Source organism: Metarhizium robertsii, assembly GCF_000187425.2.
Source record: "Metarhizium robertsii ARSEF 23 chromosome Unknown MAA_Scf_3, whole genome shotgun sequence".
NCBI classification, from domain to species: Eukaryota; Fungi; Ascomycota; class Sordariomycetes; order Hypocreales; family Clavicipitaceae; genus Metarhizium; species Metarhizium robertsii.
In genome coordinates this window covers 4551140-4566024 of record NW_011942171.1, presented here as the reverse complement: position 1 = coordinate 4566024, position 14885 = coordinate 4551140, and the positions used below count along the sequence as shown (strand labels likewise).

General features: G+C 52.9%; 6 protein-coding genes across 6 annotated transcripts; 3 read left to right on the top strand and 3 right to left on the bottom strand.

Moving 5' to 3' along the window:
* Positions 1-1538: 1538 nt before the first annotated feature.
* MAA_08740 (cytidine and deoxycytidylate deaminase zinc-binding region) lies at positions 1539-3072 on the top strand (the record flags this gene model as incomplete). The annotated part of the gene is made up of 3 exons (XM_007826738.1): positions 1539-2012; positions 2081-2798; positions 2855-3072. 3 exons carry the CDS (start codon positions 1539-1541, stop codon positions 3070-3072), a joined length of 1410 nt encoding a protein of 469 aa, XP_007824929.1.
* Positions 3073-3361: 289 nt separating this feature from the next.
* On the bottom strand, positions 3362-4523 carry MAA_08739 (uncharacterized protein; the record flags this gene model as incomplete). Its single annotated transcript, XM_007826737.1, has 3 exons — positions 3362-3592; positions 3695-4463; positions 4516-4523. The coding sequence occupies 3 exons, from the start codon at positions 4521-4523 to the stop codon at positions 3362-3364; spliced, it is 1008 nt and encodes a 335-aa protein (XP_007824928.1).
* A 929-nt stretch (positions 4524-5452) lies between these two features.
* On the top strand, positions 5453-6519 carry MAA_08738 (uncharacterized protein; the record flags this gene model as incomplete). The annotated part of the gene is made up of 3 exons (XM_007826736.1): positions 5453-5504; positions 5554-5746; positions 5805-6519. 3 exons carry the CDS (start codon positions 5453-5455, stop codon positions 6517-6519), a joined length of 960 nt encoding a protein of 319 aa, XP_007824927.1.
* Positions 6520-9582: 3063 nt separating this feature from the next.
* On the top strand, positions 9583-10512 carry MAA_08737 (Beta-lactamase-like protein; the record flags this gene model as incomplete). Its single annotated transcript, XM_007826735.1, has 1 exon — positions 9583-10512. The coding sequence occupies one exon, from the start codon at positions 9583-9585 to the stop codon at positions 10510-10512; it is 930 nt and encodes a 309-aa protein (XP_007824926.1).
* A 476-nt stretch (positions 10513-10988) lies between these two features.
* MAA_11002 (uncharacterized protein) lies at positions 10989-11603 on the bottom strand (the record flags this gene model as incomplete). Its single annotated transcript, XM_011412947.1, has 1 exon — positions 10989-11603. The coding sequence occupies one exon, from the start codon at positions 11601-11603 to the stop codon at positions 10989-10991; it is 615 nt and encodes a 204-aa protein (XP_011411249.1).
* A 1128-nt stretch (positions 11604-12731) lies between these two features.
* MAA_08736 (expansin module family protein) lies at positions 12732-13124 on the bottom strand (the record flags this gene model as incomplete). Its single annotated transcript, XM_007826734.1, has 1 exon — positions 12732-13124. One exon carries the CDS (start codon positions 13122-13124, stop codon positions 12732-12734), a length of 393 nt encoding a protein of 130 aa, XP_007824925.1.
* Positions 13125-14885: the final 1761 nt, after the last annotated feature.

Genomic DNA, 14885 nt, shown 5'->3' with positions numbered 1-14885 from the left:
TCCCACCGACCAATTCTTGGTACCCGTTGGCAACTAAGTGGACTAGCACTTAAAAATGTCGAGTGCTATTTTCGGAGTCTGCTACGGTTTCAGCTAGGAGGGAACTTTTTGTAGTTTATGCATTGTACAAAGGCGATGATTTTTGTGGCGCCTTTTGGGATCCGAACAAAGGCAGTTGGACCAGACGCTTTTGGGAACGAGATAGTAGGTAGGTACCTAGGTAGGTTCACAAAGGATGTCAATACCTTGCGACCACGTGGTGGCTACAATAGACGGACATGTAACGTCTGGTTCCAATTTTTTGCAAGACTTTTCAATTCATAGGGCATCGTGAGGGATGCCTGTAGGGGTGGTGCTTGTGAATGGGAAGGCAAGTTGTCACAGAGATACGGGGTACCAACACAAAAAGGCAAGTTGAGCATCAATGGATAAATCGACCAATGACTAGTGAGGTCCGTGGCAGAATATGGCCGCCTTACATAGGAACATTGCCGGCAACGGTGGCGTTGGGTGATTTGAAAGCGGGCTTCTTGCTCCCATTGTGCTTGACATGCGGCGAGTCGGTGGCGGATGAGGGTAGGACAAGTCCTGGCAGGAAATACTGACTATAATGTCCTGATTTTAGTAATTGGGGTCGTAGTTATAAAGCCGCAAAATACTTGTCTTTGTCAACGCTTGAAGAGGCGTACATACAGTGTGGGTCGTTGGTCATGTGATGTGGACTTCCCGCCATGAGAGGACAGGAATTTCACGGTGCAATAAGTGAACGAGGACTATGAGGCTAGACAATCAGAGGCCGCTATTATTTGTCGAAACTGCTGTTTTGTGCTAACAAAGAACATCTTGCATGTGTCTCGGGCTGTAGTTTTCACTACCATTCACAGGATACACCTGCAGCTGTCTGTTCCTTGGATGCAGCGCAAGACGTCAACTTAGTCTCGGGCGCAGGAAACTGGTGTTTGGCGTCCGCTGCTGGTGTATCTGACTGGCAGTCCTAAAGTTGTGAAACAGGTCGGAGCAGGCGGTGCATTTGCAAAGCGCGTGGGAGGCAACGGCTGTGTAACAGATACCCTCTCTGTACGGCTCGTGTGGCTCGTGACTACGACGCGACTCTGGTTTGTTGGAGCTGCAGCACCTGCCAGGACATTGCCCGAGAGGACGCTCTCTCAGGTTCAGAGCCAAGGGCGGCAGTGCCTACTCTCTATTGAGTTGCCAAAGCTGGGACGCTGAAGGGTCGAGCCTCAACAATTGAGTAGGGAAAAGGTGCCGAATCGTGGAAGCAAACTTGGCTGCCTGTTCAAGGCCGCGGGTACTGATGCGATTGGATTGGAATGGGAAGTATTCTCATGGAATCTCAGGCCTGCTTTGGTGAAAGGAGATAATAATTTTTTTTGGCAAATTTGCAGCAGGAAAAGCAGAGATCTTGGTTGCCTGTGCCATTTTTAGTCGCAGACGATCTGAGAGAAATCTGAGCAAAGTCTTATCTGACAAAGGAAAGAGGAAGGGGCTATTCACTCAAGCCCTGGAGCTGCCTTCCGATGCCGCTGCTTCGGTCACTCGGGCTGGCACCTGCCACAAATGCCCTTCGCAAGCTGTTTGGTTGGTTGGCACCCAAGAAAGAAAACGAAAAGGATGGACTGAGGGTCCCGCCATCCTCTGATACAGAATCGAGTTTGGCCCGTCATTCACCGCAGACCTCGCCTACAGACACCGACACAAACGCGTCAAGACGGCCACAACCTCCACAAGTTACCATCCCGCATACCAGCAATCCAGACATCATGGTCGTGGCTGACCCGTGGCTCTCCCAAGAAGACAAGGAGAACCGTCCGCCGGGAAAGGATGATGGTTCAGACTTGGTTGGCCCCTTCAAGAAGGTGGTCATTGATTCACACACTCCCGCGGTTGCTGATGCTGCTGATACCAAAGACGTCGAGGAGGTGATCGAAGACCCCGCCGTTTTGGCCGAACGGGCTCACCATCTGCGGTTTATCGAGGAGGCCCTTGACATGGTAAGAAACGATGCATTGACGCTACCAACTTGCCGTTGACAGATTTGACACTGTGCTAAGCTTTCCAGGCTCGTCTTGCCTTGCGAACAAACGAAACTCCCGTGGGCTGCGTGCTCGTACACAACGGCACCATTATCGCGAAAGGCATGAATGCCACCAATGTTACGCGCAACGGCACCCGGCACGCGGAATTCATGGCCATCTCAGCACTCTTATCCGAACCACGCCGAAATGGCCCTCGCCAGACGTCACTGAGACCAAAGGACCTCCCCAGGCGGTTGCCCAAGACGCCTGACGATGCTTCTGATGCAAGCTCGGTTGAGTCAAGGCGCCCAGACGAGGGCAATGAAGACGGGAAGAAGGGCCATCTATATCCATACGGACAGAAAATCCATGCTGGAGACAGGGTTAGCCGCGAGATCATTCGTGAATGCATTCTCTACGTCACTGTCGAACCTTGTGTGATGTGCGCATCTCTCCTTCGTCAGCTGGGTATCAAAAAAGTGTATTTTGGGGCCGTCAATGACAAATTCGGTGGCACTGGAGGTGTCTTTAGTATTCATGCCAACTCTCTCCCTGTCAGGGAGGACGGGCAAACCGCGAGCGCACATCCTACTCCTCGACCATCGCAGCTTCCGGATGGCAGTGGAACATTAGGGACGTCGTACCCCCCCGGCGGAGGAGACGGTGGCAACGTGGAAGAGGGATATGAGATTGAGGGGGGTTGGGGTCGCGATGAAGCCGTCGGGCTCTTGAGACGATTTTACGTCCAGGAGAATGGACGAGGTATGTTTTTTGCTGCGTTTGTTTCAGGAGGAATCCATCCACTAATATTTGACCAGCTCCCGTACCTAGAAAGAAGGAGGGAAGGGCAGCTCGACTAGCAGCGATGATGGAAAAGGATGATGAGGCTGGTGTTGACGGTCCCACCGTCGATGGGGGCCAAGAACAGGATGCAGGGCTCCAGCAGGAGGACGCTGTGGACGCAAGCCATGACCCAAACATGGTCGCGAATGGCTCGCCGGAAACACAAGTCGATTCGGCTTGGGTGGTTGCATGATTTATTTTCTAGGATGGTGCTATACTTTTGCAAAGGTATGGCCATGGGACAGTCATTGCCTACTTGAAGCGGTTTTGTTTGATACCCGAGTAGAGAAGATATAAAATGGACCGGGCTGGGATACATGTAAAGAGGAAGGGCAACCTGCTGACAAGGATGGACGGTTCACATGGATGGGCATATGGCAAAATGCGCTTTGCTGTTTACAGATGTTTGGTGTGGTATCATGACTCCAATAACGACAGATGAAGACAGCGTCTAGATGCCAGGTGCCAGACAAATTTAATGATTATATGCTCCTCAATGGGGTATCCCTGCGATATTGCCAGCCAGATGCGTCGGAGAATACCCGCGTGTATCCCAACACACTCTCTACCAGATGCAGCACAATGGGAATTGACAGCTGGGGCGGCAAGCCGCTGGCTCTGTGATGATCGCGTGGGACTTCCAGAGTCAGCGTGTCGTATAAAGGCCCAAGACCAAAGGGGCTCTGGCTGAGCGTGACGTAAACCATGGGCGGCTAATGTAAAACGTTAGCAGTGTTGATTCCGCAGAGGACAGAAGGTAGAAAAGAAGAAGAAGAAGGAAATGAATAAAGAGAAAAACGGCCAATTGGGCTCACCCTGTTTGTCAGTTGATTGTTTGTCCGACACCACTTCTTGAAGTAGGCTTCCAGGAAGCTCAGCGACGGGCTGTGGCTGCACTGGACGATGATGGCGGACGCCTGGGCAATGTGCAGGTGGTACGGCGGCCGCAGCAGCAGCTCATCCTCCGCCGGCCGCAGCAGCAGCTCATCCGGGCGCGGGAGGGTGTTGACGTCGGGCAGGTAGGCGGGCCCCGTGTCGTCGAGGCCTGGACTCACGGGCACTGCTGCCGCGGCCGCCGGGACGGCCAGGTCGGCCCATTCGTCGCCGTCTGCCGCGTCGGGCGCCGTCTTGGCGTGCAGGGCGCTGGTGATTTGCGCGCGGAAGGCGGGCACCGCGGCTGTCGTGGGGTGGTGGCGCGGCTCGCGCGGGACGAGCAGCTCGAAGCCTGCGCGCTGCGAGTCCCACCGTGTTTGGGGGTCGGACGGGGAGACTTGGACGGCGAGCGGGAGGGTGCGCGCCCCGCGCTGGGCCATGGCCTCGAGCAGGTTGTCGGCGAGGGCATCGTCGTCCTGGAGCACGTCGTGGGCGGCGCGGGCCCAGCTCTGGATGTAGCCGGTTGTGTCGGAGACGAGCTGCGCGGCGTCGCTGGCGTAGAGGGGCGAGAGGACGGCGTGGAGGACGTCCCAGTCGGGGTCGCAGGCGATGGGGCGCCCGAGGGTGTCGGAGAGGGCCTGGAGGGCCTTTTGGGACGGGGATGAGGGGTCCTCCCAGGCTTGGCGGATGGCGAGGCGTACCTTGAGCGGCCTGTGATGTTAGTTGGTGGTGGGCTTGGTGTTGTTGGTGTTGGTTAACTTACAGCGGCATTGGTGCGGCGGGGGATGGGGGTTGCGTTTGGTGGTGCTGGGCAAGAGTTGTGAAGGGGTGGTTGGGCTGCGAGCTGGATATATCTCTCGTGGATTGTGGGATGGGAAATTATTCTCGTGATAGACCTCATCAGCCTCAACTTCAGCTCGCCGCCCCGCAATCCGCGTCTTCACCACCCACGCAGTCACGCACCGTCTCGCCAAGATCAAGCCCGTCTCTGTAGGCGTTTTTTATGCCGTCACTTCAGCCACCCGAGCCTCGGCTCGTTTTTGGCGTTGGTGGCTCTTTGCCCCCTACCTTTCCCCTACATTTCGCCCCTGGCCATGTGCGTACTCGACGTCGCGTTTCTGGAGAAGGACCCCTGGATGATGCTCTCTGCCTTGTGCCTGGGCGGCGCCACGAGCCGAATATGGTTCCTCGTGTGCTTGAGGTTTCCTCTCCCAGCACCCCGGTAGCTGAGGCGTGGTTTGCGCCAAAAACGGCAAAGACCAGGCAATAGTCTCTCGGGAACTGAGGCTCCGCTATATGGAGAACCAGACTTTCATCCCCAGATGGCAGCTGTGACTTGTGGAAGTTTGCCAGTGGACGGAATTGTGCGACGAGGCGGGACGCGGAATGCGCACGCAGAGAACGGAGTTATTGAGAAACGGGGAAATTAATTTGGCTTGATGGGCTTTTTTCCTCACCTGAGATGGCACGGTAGTCCCGGGCCGCCTCGTGAGGCTGATGGACTGATGGATGAGCTGACGAGGTGATAATTTGGTGGCTTTCAACAAGGCGAACTGAAGTATTTCCTGACGGGGGTCTTGTTGAATGATGTCAATATATAAGGCGGCGGCTCCTTGAGCTCATCACCCCGCAGAAGCCTGGACCGTAACGCCATTAAAAGCTTGTCCATTCTGCTCTAAAAACCTTTACAGGTCGTCAGTATGAGTCGTCTCCCGCCTGTTGACAAGCTCCCCCTTGCAATCCGAAAGGATGGTAAGTCCCCCCTTCCACTCCCAAGCCCCCCTTGATACACCGGAGCAAGACTCACCAACACGACCAGTCCGCGACAACTACGAGTCCAAGAAGGATGAGCTGGCAAAGAAGATCTCGGATGTCCTCGATGCGGAATGGACCGTGGACATCAACCCCAACCAGATCTACGCCTATGCAAAGGATGGATATGCCAAAGAGTCCCCCGGCGCCATGATTGCAGCGTACGACAACACCACCCTTTTGTTTCGCATAATCTACATCCAGTCGTGGCAGGACGCCTAGGACTAACAAGCACACCAGATACGTGGAGGGTGTAGAATGGCAACTCAAAGACTTTGTCTCCAAGTACGGCGACGCCGGCAAAACCGAAATCAACACGCTGGTGCCCGCCCACGTCCTCACCATGGACCTCGACGTCGACGGGAAGTTCACCTACTGCGGCTGCGAGGTCTCCGAGTCGGGCGGCCTCGTCATCCTTTTCGGCCCCGACGCCCTGGGCACCAACATTGACAGCGCCGCCTCGGAGGAGAACCTGACCAAGGCCCTCAACGCCGCGTCCGCCCCGGGGCTGCCCATGAGCTACGTTGCGCGCAGGTCCGTCCGCGACGAGTACGACGCGCAGATTGTCCCTATCCAGGCTAGAATCAACGAGCAGCTCGGCAGGGAAATCACCCTCAGGCCAGGGTTTGAAGAGGCCTTTGAGAAGCTCAAGGCGGCCGCGGACGCAGATAACAACTGGGAGGTCAATCTGGGCATGTACGTCAGGGAGTATTTTGACGCTCTGGCCAGCTGGTTGGAGTATAACAAGGCCAAGGATGATGAGATGGTCAGGGAGGGCGTGAATGAGGCGGCGGAGAGGGGCGAGGTGCTGTTTCGGGTGGTGGACGACGGCGTCGTCAAGAGCGGGTATAACGAGACGGTTGTGGAGGGCGGCGCGTTGTATTTGCAGACTGTGCCGGGGAACTTTGGCACGAATATCGGGCAGGTTGCGGATACGTTGATGGACCAGCTGTAGATGGGAGAGATGTGGGAGATGAGGAATGAAGCTGCGGCTGTGGATGAGTCGAGGCTATGTTGGATGTCTGCGAAGGCGGTGTCAACACTATGAATAAATGACGTCTTAGATGATGGAAACGGGATGCGATTCCATGTAAAGACTGAATGGAAGATGAACAATAGGGGTTGGATGTGAATTGGGTACGCATCAGTTCAAGGGACCTGGGCTTATATACTGGTGAATTAGGCTACTACGAGAAGTTCTAGTCCTCTACGAGATATAAATTGCATATTATATTGGAGCATGGCCTTGGCTCCGTGACGAAACATACTGCTGAGAAGGTGCCAGCTTAGTACAGCGTATGGAGTCGCTGATGGACCGGATAGAATCTGCCGAGACTATTTCCAAATCTGCCATCGAGATCCTGCTAGGTTTCCCAGAGAAGATCGTGAAACCATGGTGCTTGATGCTGACAATCTCACCGATGGCATATACCAAGACTCCATGAAGCACCAGGATAACATCTCCAAGGCAAACGCGACACGCGCTGCCAGGTCTAATTACGATGCTGAATCTTAATGTCGCGACAAGGACGAATGATATACTGGTTGCCGGCTTGAACCTGGCCACTGGACTGGTACTCGTTGACAAGCAGTCACCGTCTCATTTTGCAACTGGGACGGTCAAGGGTAAAATAGCCTTTGCATTTGCACTAATGATATAGGGAAAACCCTGTGACCTGGGGACAAAAACCTATATAAGGCCATATTATAAAACCATCCAGCCTCACGTCATCAAGTCCCGACTAGCAGTAAGCGCGCCAAGATACGCTGCCCGGCGGAATAGAGTGGCAGCTATTATCGCCCGGGGAAATCCGAATGGAGGGTTGGGAGATGCTCCTAATCACCACTATCAAGAGGTTAGTTTACTTTACAAATTTGGGCAAAGATATCAATGGTGGTGCGCCTGACATACACTCGCATTGCGGTATGTCGGCCCTGATCGAATGGGCATTTGGATCCAGGAGACCATGATGGAGGTCGATGATAACAGTTCCTTTGCCATTTTGATTGCAGCCTTTGTCTGTGAATGTATCAAATGTGCCAATGAAGCCTTCTCCCTCTCTGGACTCGAGGACGCCGTCCGCTTCTCTTGACACGACCCCAGCATGAATACTGGCGACTAGGGAAACCAGGAGGACTGTGAAAGAAGTAAAGCGCATTTTGAACGTTTCAAATACGAACATGTATGTGCAAGGTATAAAGAAGGAAGCAGCTTGGTTTGTTATATCAGGGCTCGGTGATTTGCTGGTCTTTCTTTCGTCTTGTTGTCGGGCGTCGGGAGCATTTATTTATACTTTCATTACTCCGTACTAAAGAGTCCAATGAATCAGAGTCCGAAACATTTTCAATGGCGTGTGCATGGCCACACTTTAGAAAGTGACATGTCCACTTTCTTACTACATCGAGGTGCTACGGTTATACGGCAGCTGGAGTCGTGGCTTCGTGACACGGCATGTCCCCGACGATGCTAGTAGTTCGCCCTGGCCGTTGTTATGGCATTAACTAATTGATTGCTTGGTAGCATGTGGTTAGTTCAATTATGGAAAGGGAATTCTCTAGATTCTACGCAATCTTCAGAGTCTTGAGAGGGGAAAGAGTTGGAAAGCGTGAAATGCTCCAGTTCTGGAAGGTCATGAGTAGTATGAATTGAGTTGTTCTCTAGCATTGAGAGGTGGCCCAGAGTTTAACTATGGCTGACAGACAGCTGCATTTCGTGAAACATGCTACCAATAAATGCAGAAAGATGACTGCATGTACTACACTTTCTGCAGTCACATGGCCGGTTGAGCCGCGCCCATTAGGCAAGGCGGACCATTCTTACTAAGACCGAATCCTGCATATTTGCGACAAGGGCAGCTTTGACTGGGCTTGGCACGTTGGGTTCAATATCAATAGCGGATTTGAGGTATCAAATGTCCTTGCTCCTTGGTTTTCCTCAGGGCCTTGGGGGCTAAGCAGTTTCTGTACGGAGTATATACAAGAAGTCAGTGAGCCCTTTGAGTCCTGAGGCAACTCCAGCCTCAGCCTCAGGCCGTGATGTCAGTCTCGTGATACCCTCTTTGTTGTCGTGTAGCCCTTTGCAAGCCCGATGCGGTTGTTGTGGCTTGTCCGTGTGACAATATTAATGATATTCCAAAGTCAATCATGCATATGATAATGCAGTCGTATGACATGACAGTTTCCTGTCCTCCCTCACAGCCGCAAGAGATTCACGTCGGGTCCTTTACACTTTCAGCTTGTTCTAAGGGGATTGATGTCAGTGGTAACACAAGCCCGACGTTGCCGTGGACGGGGATCACATTATGTAGTCCCACTACATTAAATGCCTGCAAGGCGCGAAGATGCATGTCGTAAATCCAGAAAGTCACGCAACTCTTGGTTGAGATGCCGAAGTGCGTTACCAACTGTGTTCATTGACCCTAGGAAGTACATTTGATCGCAGAACGGGCAGACCGGTGATTTTGAGCTGAAGAATCCAGTGCAGACTGCCGCAAAACATTAAAGACTCGAGCACTGACGGAATTGAATGTATAAAAAGCATGGACCATGGACTCCTGTTGAAAGGAGTGCCCACGTGATCCACCGAGAGTTGCAGCATCTCATAAACGGGCCTCGTAGACAGCTCAAGCAGATGGCATTGATCATTGTCAATCCCCTCAGAAAACTTCCAACAGCAACAAAGCCGATGCGAAGCTTTTTGCGGTCAACGGCACCAACATTTGATAAGTGTCGTTGAAGATGGCGGCAACGGTCAATGGAGTCGTTCCTTGAACAGTCAAGGGATCCCCGCTAGTTCTCCGTACCTGATTGACATGCCGCGGGGTAACATGGAGCGGGGTAGTGGGGATTCGTGCCAACGCTAGACCTGAGATATCCTAGAACCCCCACGTGGGCGCCAATAGAAACTCCAGTTGACGGGTACCGTACCTACAAGGGAACAACTATCCTGCATCTGCAGCAACACAAGCTCAATGTCGTCCACACTTCAAGCTTCATCTTTATCAATAACCAGCCAAACATGACCTTTACGGCGGAAAAGTACGACCCTGCTGCCACGGCCTCGTGGCTCATTTGCACCGCGTGCGGCACTCAGTTCACATCGTCTGATAGGTCTGTCGTCAAGACGTGCCACATCTGCGACGACCCGCGACAATATGTTCCGCCGTCAGGACAGTCATTCACGACCCATGACGAAGTGGCCAAGAAGCACCGCAACGAATTTACTACCTACGCCGGCGACGAGCGCCTCGTTTCCATCACCACCACACCCAAGTTTGCCATTGGACAGCGAGCCATTCTTATCCGCACGCCCCGAGGCAACATCCTCTGGGACTGCCTGACTCTCCTCGACCCAGAAACCATCAACCACATCAACCAGCTGGGTGGCCTCAAGGCCATTGTCATCAGCCACCCGCATTACTACAGCACCCACGTCCAATGGGGCCAGGCCTTCAACTGCCCCGTGTACATTGCCTCCGAGGACAAGGTCTGGACAACCATGGACTCTGGCCACCAGGTTCTCGTCGACCATGTCGAGACCAAGATTCAAGACACGGGCGCCGTGGCTATCAAGCTTGGCGGGCACTTCCCCGGGTCGCTGGTTCTCTTGTTTGACGGGCGCCTCTTCATTGCCGACACGCTCATGACCACGCCTGCGGGCATGGGGAAATGGGAAGTCGACGGGACTGGTGCCGCGCGCGCCAAGCCTCCTGGTCTCAACTCCTTCTCGTTCCTCTGGAGCATCCCGAATTATATTCCGCTCAGCGTAGAAGAACTGGCCCGCATGTGGGGGATCTTGAAGAGGTACGAATTCAAGTCTACGCACGGCGCCTTCTTGCCCATGGATATTGAGGATGAGGCCGTGAAGCAGAGGGTGTTGGATAGCATGCAGATTCAGGCCAAGTTTATGGGGTATGCAGGACATGCTATTATGAATGAGACGATTTAACGCCGTGTTTCTCTCTCTCTTTTCTTTTTGACTCTGTATTCTTCCTGTCGGAAATACCCGGATTGCCTAATTGGTCACTCCACGCTGTTGCCTAGTTCACCACATCATGCTTGAACCTGGTTGGCACTAAATGGCGAGTAGTCTCCCTCCGAGCGAATCCAACACGCTCCAATGTACGTCGCTTTTATTACCATTTCCTGCTGTGCTTCATACGGCGTTGAGGAGTTCCTTTTGCACCATGAAATCTACAATTTCTCGATATACCCACATTTCAGGATTAGGGTTGATTGGGAAGCATCAGGACCATCATTGCTGTCACGAGTCGAGTACAAGCCATGTAACAGCAGCAGATACTATTCTTGTTCTGGAAGACGAGCTATAACCACGAAAATTATCAACATGTCCCCCCTTCGCGCCAATCAAATACTGCTGTCAGCCTTGATCCAGACCACCCGAGGCCAACCCCTTGCTCATGCTCAATTATCACATCTCAACCACGACGGACTCGGACTTCCATATGAGAGGAAAAAGTCGACAACGTGCCGGAAGTCGTTCATGTCGACGTCTCTGCATTTGCGTGCCTTCAAGCCGCGCCCGCACTTTCCGAAGGCAATGAACGGCCCTCGCCAGTCGTAGTGTCGCCCAGGCTTGGTGGAAGTGATGGCTGCGACGCCCTTGTTGGGCAATGATCCATCGATACGGAATTCGTCGCGGGCGATAATGTAGATTGAATCATCGAGTTTGCGTCCCAGCCGAGAACTGTACTGAATGGTGGCCTCGTCTAGGGGACCATTTTTTCCCGGAAGTGAGCCAATTTCCAGATATTGATAGCCATCGGTCCATTTGCCCTCAAGCCATATGAACTTGGGCTTCTCATTGACTGGAAAGAAAAGGACCCGGAAGTTCTCGCTGGTCTCCCTAGTAGATACGTCGAAATTGGAAAAAGCCTTGCACAGGAGTTTGTGGGTGGGCCAATCTGCCTTTTGGCATTCTTCTGAGCAGTAACGTGCGCTTTTACACCGCCCGCAAAAACGGGCATCGTGTTTGTCGCAGACAGTGCAACGTGACGGATCTTTGGTGTTTGCCGGCATGTTGGAAGAGAAGGAGTAGCGTTTCAGTCACGATAATAAGCTCCAAGAGCGAAGAATTGGGGTAGGAACGAGAAAGGTTCTGCTTGATGTTGAGAGAGGATAAAGGCCGGCCTGCTTGGTAGTATTTCAACGAGTAATATATAACGCTCAGCGTTTGTAGGGTCAGCGTTTGCAAGGTCAGCGTTTGCAGCCTCACGGTTTGTATAGCCGATATGCCGTTTAACCGCGTAATTAACAACCAATAACTCACGCCACTTACGATTAAGTAGATGCAATAACAAGCCGTCATGTGCTTCATTATAACCCTGTTCTTATTCATACATATTTGCTATTGTAGCACGGCTTCCTCGTAGATATTGGCTTCAGCATCTAGATTTCATGGTCTAGATGTTGACGTCGGGTCGGCTTTGCCTGGCATACCACACTCTTATACATGCATGGAATCAACAGCCTGCCAAATCTTCCAAAACGTGCTTGGGAGTCAAGGTGCGGGGTCAAAGGTTTCAAGACTTTGAAATTCCATCTACAACATCACTGTGACAAGGGCTTGTATTCAAGGGCCTGGAACAGTGTTCACATTCAGCTACTACTTTGCTTTGATATCAAAGGCCCTTGGGTTTTCCTTAAAGTCCTGAGGGGCAAAAGACCTGTATTTACATCGAGAGGCGGCGTAGGGATCTTGCACTAGGTCTCGTGACTAGAGCCCTTGTGTAACCATCGTCGGGTTCAAGGTTCGGCCCGTGCCTTCATGGCAACGTGTCAACCGTGCAACAATCACCAACAGGCCCAAGACGAAGAAGATTCGATAACAAAGCCAAAAAGTACCGTGGCAGTTGGTGTAGTTGAGCAAAACACACCCGTTATTCTTCATCAGGTATTTTTCTACAAAAACTTGGACTACCAAATCAAGACGTCGCCTCAAGTGAGGCCTCCACTTGTGGCAGAGTCGTCGTCCAAACATGATTGCATCATCAACTCGCAGCTCACCAAACGGACAAGGGATGATTTAAATTCAATTCAATTCAACTACATACAGTCGACCCGAGGAATCCACGCACCAACCAAACATTTCCCGCACTTGGTGCCCCCCCCCTTGAAACTGGGCTCCTTTGTCGACATGTATACCGTTTAGATAAACTCCCAGGTGCCCTGGACGCGACCCGGTCCAAGGCTGCCGACAAGCTGCTCAAAAGCAGCAGGGGACAAGTCCAACGAGTCGTCGTTGCAGCCACTGCAGCGGTCAACAACCTTGACCTCGGCAGAATTGCCCCCGTAGTGGGCGCGGATCATCCGGCCGCAAGGACGAGAGCGGTCGAACAGGTCGTGGCCCACGGCGGCAACCATCTGGCTGTCGTTGTTGGTCTCGCCGCAGGCGCCGAGGCCAGTGTAGTAGTAGGTGAAGTCGCCGGCGTTGCGAGCCGCGAGATGGTTCATGTGCTCTTCTCCAGCGGCGGGAGCGGCCGTGGCAGCGAGAGAGAAGGCCAGGACGGCGGCGGCGACAGCTTTGCGGATGGAGTACATGTTGAAAACAAGGTCTGATGGTTTTATCCTCTTGAGAGACTTGGTATTAGTGTGTGAGCGGATGAGGATAGAGTCAAGTATCTGGGGAGACACTCGACCTTTTATACACGGATGGACAGTCTTTTGCTCCTGGCAGATGTGTTGCCAAGTCTGTAATAGTACGGCTCGGCTCGGCTCGAGTGTTTGCGTTTGTCGTCAAGGCCACCTCCCACGTGCTGCTCTCGTGAATCCTGATGGGCATTGCGACGTGGAAGGTATACCGATGCTGTTGGATTTGAAATACATGTCGGGGTTCCGGAATCACATCCAGACCGACTGAGGGCATTAGAATGATGACGTTTTGGGAAATCTGGTGGCTCAAGTGTTTGTGTTTGCCGTCAAGGCCACCTACCACGTGCTGCTCTCTTGAATTCTGATGGGCATTGTGATGTGGAAGGTGTACTGATGCTGTTGGATCTGATATGCATGTTGGGTTATAGACTGGCTGGGGGCAATAAAATGCTGACGTTTTTGGAAGTCCGGTGGCTCGAGTGTTCATGTTTGCCGTCAAGGCCACCTACCAGGTGCTGGTCTTCTGAATGCCGATGAAGGGCATTGCGACGCGCAAGGTATACCGACCAGTTGACGCTGTTGGATTTGACATGCATGACGGGTTGCAGACGGCCCGGGGGCATTAGCATTAGAAGGATGACGCTCTCGGAAACCCGGTGCGTTTATGGGCTGCAGCTTGTTGCCGGATACAACTGCTGCAACGTTGGTCAGAATCCTGCAACGTTGGCCCTTGCTTGGAGTTGTGCCACGACGCCAACTTGGACCGACACCATTCCGGCAACATGCGAGAGGGCTTGCTGTATATTGAGCGAGTTTGATGCCCGGCAGCTGGAAGCGGGATTGGAGGAAATCCATAGTCCCAGCTCTGGACTACAACATCCACGGTTCGTGGGGATTCTTGCGAGTATGACGTGGGGCTAAATTAGATGGATAAGATGTAGGGAAGCACAGCGTTGCTTTCTTCTTTCCTGTTCACAAGGTGTACGCGAGCGACGCGCTGCGGCATCTCCACAACGGGCCGAATTAGCATCGTACGTTGCTGTCCCAAACTATTATTTGTCAGAAAGCAAGGCTAAGACCTGACGAAGAACCCTGTGCTCGAAACACTTGCATGACTTTCACATCCTGTCATGGTCACGGACCGACGCGGAACGTAGTTGATTTGAAAGAAGGATTCCCCCCACATGGATCTCATGTAGTTGCCGAGCAGTTCATGGAAATTATGGAACCAAAGGATCGTGCTAGTCGGGGTCTTGCCAGGCGCCATGTAACTTGTAAAATACCGAGTTAGTTGCCTTGTATTCGGTGATGCTTCAGCCAAGTCGGGCATGCAAGAGGCCAAGTCCAGCCAAGAGCTTTCAACGAGAGTCGCCCATGTGCGACGTGGGCAAATCCCAAGCGGTACAAGGAAAGAACAAAGGTACACAAACCATGTGAATTGGGAAATGGTTCCTGGAACAAGGCTTGCTCTGAGCAGGGCCGTCGTACCGGCGGATCAATCGTGTCCGGGTTGCTGACGGCCCACGATGCCGCATCGAGTGGAAAGCCTTCTCCTTTTGGAAACTCTTGGCTGCTCCAGCTGCTCAAGGGTACGCCTTGTAAGACTTGGGGTGTCTGTGCCACGAGGATCAGGCAATGGGGTCGTGGTTCTCAGGGATGTGGCTTCTCTGCGTACCACAGGCGTAATGTCAGTTGCCGAGATTGTTGCAA